General features: G+C 40.0%; 1 protein-coding gene across 1 annotated transcript in view; it reads right to left on the bottom strand.

The window, feature by feature from the left end:
* LOC137871350 (claudin-20-like) overlaps positions 1 to 247 on the bottom strand; it is an 827-nt gene extending 580 nt beyond the window's left edge. The window contains exon 1 of the mRNA XM_068709146.1: positions 1 to 247. This exon is cut by the window's left edge and continues 580 nt beyond it. Within this exon, the coding sequence (XP_068565247.1) occupies positions 1 to 247 (247 nt within the window).
* Positions 248 to 5,000: the final 4,753 nt, after the last annotated feature.

Below are 5,000 nucleotides of genomic sequence, written 5' to 3'. Positions count from 1 at the left end.
CGGCCCGCGTGGTCTGCAGACACGCCGGCAGCGACAGCACCGAGTTCTTCACGGTGCAGCTGAAGACGCCGGAGCTGTACCAGACGCAGTCCATCCACAGACCCTGCATCTGCGAGATGGGGGTCATGACGCTGGACCAGACGTTGACGCTCACCTTCCAGTTGGGCAGCAGGGTGGCCACGGTGGTGCCGAGGACGCCCAGCAGCGCCAGGGCGAACGCCAGGATCTGAACGGCGGTGGACAGCATGGCTCAGCCCCCCCCCCCAAAACACCACCCCGCCTCCGTCAGGTCCTGACAGCCGATAATTCCTCCGCCGGGCTCCAGCGAGCTGCAACCAGAGGAGAAATGAGAATGGCAGTGAGCGTGGGAGCGTGACGGACGCACAGCTGAGGCTGCTGATGGGAATGCGTTTCATTTATTTCTTTATTTATCGCTGATTGCCTGCATTAGTTGCTCTGCAGCTGATGATGTGGTGATCATTGACACTCCATTATGTCCAGTTAAAGCTGCAGTCCCTCGGGGTTTGTTTAAGTCTCTGCAGGAGAAACTAAGATCTAAGTTCTTCTCTCTTCGTGGAGTTTAAACGTCGCGAGGAGACAAAGTGAGAGAGAGCCGGGCTCTTTCTTACCTTGTGTTGTGATTTCCTGAGGACGAAGCGGAGGGAATGAAAACACAGTCGGTGTGGGTTTAACTACCCGTCTGCCAGCCGTCTCCTTGGCAACCGTACATACAGTTTCATCCCATTCTGCGTCCTGGAAAATAGATGCACCAGGCGAGACCTCCGCACCAACAAAACCGACCAAAAGTCCGGCTCAGGAAGCAGTTTTTTTGTCTCAGTTTGTAACCTGAAGGTCAGCGGCTCTGCTGAAGGAGCCGCAGAGCAGCGTTTCTTTATCTGAGGAGTCGATGGCGGGGTACGCCACGCCGCAGGAATCCCTCCTCTTGGTCGCCTTTGACCACCTGGACCGTTCTGCTGGTTCTTTGGACGACACCAGTTACATATATTTTTTTTTTGACAACGCAGAAAGAGTTTCAACGAGCGCCGAAAAAAAGAAACGAAACAGCCTCCTTTCAAAAAAACAAAAGAATCTATTGAGCGTGAAGGTAGAAGCTCATTACTGGTTGTTTCTGATAATATCAGCTGGTCTCAGACAACATCATTGGTGCTTTTTAAAAAAACAATCAACGCGCTCCGGCGGGTCGTCGCCTCGGTCCTGGTTTGGTGATAAAAACCCGCTGAGCTGTTGTTCTGCAGTGGGAGTCGAGGTGTCGCCCGTCATGTGACCGTGTGAAGAATCGCCCTCTGCGGCGCGCTGATAAGCGGCCGCGGCCCGCCCACCCGTTTGGGGCTGCGGACGGGACCCGGCGGTCCGTCAGCGGCAGCCTGTTATTACCATAATCCTCCAGTCTTATCAGCCTCAGACCTGCACGGACTCCTGCAGCCTCCACACCAAACTGCACACAATAAACACACGTTCCCCCCCTCTGTGGGAAAAACACCACATTAAAGCCGCTGTTTCACTGTTTCAAACCAGCAACACCGCTTGATTAATGTTGTTGTGTCGATTCAGTCACTCAACAACAAATAAGAACTCGGCAAAGACGAAGTTTCCCACCCGGAGACAAAGAACGATGAGCTCATCGTGAAGGAAACCAGGAGTCACTGCAGCTTAAAGGTGGCAGAGTCCTAATGGAGTTCTGCACTGAGGTCAGACACCAAAGAGGCTCCAACGTCTCTTAATATGATATAATAACACAGTGATTATACGACGCGTGAGAAATAAAAGCAGCTATCACAAAGTTATTTTACAAAAGGCCTGAAGACGTTTAATGTAAAGACATAAAAAACAAAGGATCTTGGGACGTCCTACGCTCATCCTGGGTCCCGTTGGGGGGGTCGGGAACCTCAGGTTGGGAAACTCGTATTCAGATAAAGAAATAATTGGTTCACTTACCCACGCAATATAAAAATCCTGCAGCGCTCCACCAGAGCGATCACAGAGCCGTTTGATTATTATCAGTTAATAAATTGATTCTCTGAAAGGAACAAATGTCAAATGATTAATTAAATTAGCAATTTAAAAAAGCTGCTTCATTCAGCAGGAGATCAGGATTTTTAACATTTGATTTAAAATAATAGAAATATTAATTCATTAAGTCATTATTTTGCAAAACAAGACTCACAGCATAAAACACAATAAACATGATATAAAAATATATTCCCTTACTTTGAACTGATTGGAGAGATTTTTCTGCAAGATAATACAGTTTGTGTTAATGTTACAGTAATATATTACAGTTATATTCGTTAGTTTTCATATATGACAGATACAAATAATATGTTTTAAACAAAACACACTTTCAGTTTAAGAAAAAAAGAGTCACAAAAGCCTTTGTTAAATTAATATAAATTAACAAAAACATTTATTGTATCATTTAAAAAAAGACAAAATGTCTCAGCAGCCTTTTTCTTTTTAGTTGAAATGATTTTGTCGTCAGTGACGTTTCATCCAGAAGACAAACAATATAATTATTAACGTTTTATTAATTGACGTTATTTTTAGAAGCCAGCTCTTAAATCTCAGAGCGTCCTTGAATATTTTCCCAGCAGCCTTTGCTGCTCTCGACTGCATCCTGACGACAATAATAATAAAAAAAGAGATTAATTATAATACAGTCGAATAAATCGACTGCTTGAAAGGAATCAACGTAAAAAAACAACTGAGAATTGTTTTTAATTATCATCTATTCTGTTGATTAAATTGTGATTAATTGTCTATAAATTAAGAAAAAACAGAGAACATGTTCATGAATCTGCAGATATTTGAGAAGCTGTTTGGGATTGTTGATCAATCCTTGATTTATAAATAAAACGTATCATTCCAGCTGTGATCTGTAAGAGAGTCGCTCCATGAAGACGTCGGCGTATCGCTTTAAATCTATATCTGTATAATATCTGTATAATACACAGTGTGTACTATCTGTATAATACACGGTGTGTACTATCTGTATAATACACGGTGTGTACTATCTGTATAATACACGGTGTGTAATATCTGTATAATACACGGTGTGTAATATCTGTATAATACACGGTGTGTACTATCTGTATAATACACAGTGTGTAATATCTGTATAATACACGGTGTGTACTATCTGTATAATACACGGTGTGTAATATCTGTATAATACACGGTGTGTACTATCTGTATAATACACGGTGTATACTATCTGTATAATACACGGTGTGTACTATCTGTATAATACACGGTGTATACTATCTGTATAATACACGGTGTGTACTATCTGTATAATACACGGTGTATACTATCTGTATAATACACGGTGTATACTATCTGTATAATACACAGTGTGTAATATCTGTATAATACACGGTGTGTACTATCTGTATAATACACGGTGTGTAATATCTGTATAATACACGGTGTGTACTATCTGTATAATACACAGTGTGTAATATCTGTATAATACACGGTGTGTAATATCTGTATAATACACGGTGTGTACTATCTGTATAATACACAGTGTGTAATATCTGTATAATACACGGTGTGTACTATCTGTATAATACACGGTGTGTAATATCTGTATAATACACGGTGTGTACTATCTGTATAATACACGGTGTATACTATCTGTATAATACACGGTGTGTACTATCTGTATAATACACGGTGTATACTATCTGTATAATACACGGTGTGTACTATCTGTATAATACACGGTGTATACTATCTGTATAATACACGGTGTGTACTATCTGTATAATACACAGTGTATACTATCTGTATAATATCTGTATAATACACGGTGTGTACTATCTGTATAATACACGGTGTATACTATCTGTATAATACACGGTGTGTACTATCTGTATAATACACAGTGTATACTATCTGTATACTATCTGTATAATACACAGTGTATACTATCTGTATAATACACGGTGTGTACTATCTGTATAATACACGGTGTGTACTATCTGTATAATACACGGTGTGTACTATCTGTATAATACACGGTGTATAATACACGGTGTATAATACACGGTGTATACTATCTGTATAATACATGGTGTATAATACACGGTGTATACTATCTGTATAATACACGGTGTATAATACACGGTGTATAATACACGGTGTATACTACACCGTATACTATCTGTATAATACATGGTGTATAATACACGGTGTAATATCTGTATAATACACGGTGTATAATACACGGTGTGTACTATCTGTATAATACATGGTGTATAATACACGGTGTAATATCTGTGTAATACACGGTGTATAATACACGGTGTGTACTATCTGTATAATACACGGTGTATACTATCTGTACAATACACGGTGTATAATACACGGTGTATACTATCTGTATAATACACGGTGTATAATACACGGTGTGTAATATCTGTATAATACACGGTGTGTAATACACGGTGTGTACTATCTGTATAATACACGGTGTGTACTATCTGTATAATACACGGTGTATCATACACGGTGTGTACTATCTGTATAATACACGGTGTGTACTATCTGCCGTTGTTCACACGTTTGTCCTTTGTGTTAACATCAGCTGCTCCTGGTGGCTGATGGGTAACGAGGCGGCGTTCTATTAGAACCGGACTCTGGAGGTTTGACGCCTGAAGGCCTCAAACGTCCTGCAGAGGACAAACCTTTACATCATCGCTCATCGAGCCGCTTCACTCCGTTTATGTCTTTATTTAATAAATACAAAGACTACATTTGTTTTGGTGCATATTTTAATTATTGTTTCTGATCTTCTTATTGTTTTATTTGTTTAATCTTTTCATTTTTTGTTTGTTTTTTGTGTAATTTTCTGTTTTGTAAACAAATGTGTTTTATTTTGTTTAATCTTTTTATTTTTGGTTTGTTTAATTTTTAATGTGCGATATTTAGTTCCACTTTTCTTTATTGTTTGTTTATTGTTTGATTATTTTTATCAG

The sequence above is a fragment of the Cebidichthys violaceus genome, unplaced genomic scaffold (genome assembly GCF_023349555.1).
Source record: "Cebidichthys violaceus isolate CVI_PGR_0920_01 unplaced genomic scaffold, fCebVio1.0.p SCAF_14, whole genome shotgun sequence".
In the NCBI taxonomy this organism is placed as follows: domain Eukaryota; kingdom Metazoa; phylum Chordata; class Actinopteri; order Perciformes; family Stichaeidae; genus Cebidichthys; species Cebidichthys violaceus.
The sequence above is the reverse complement of the archived record's forward strand: the minus strand, read 5'-3'. Positions and strand labels throughout refer to the sequence as shown.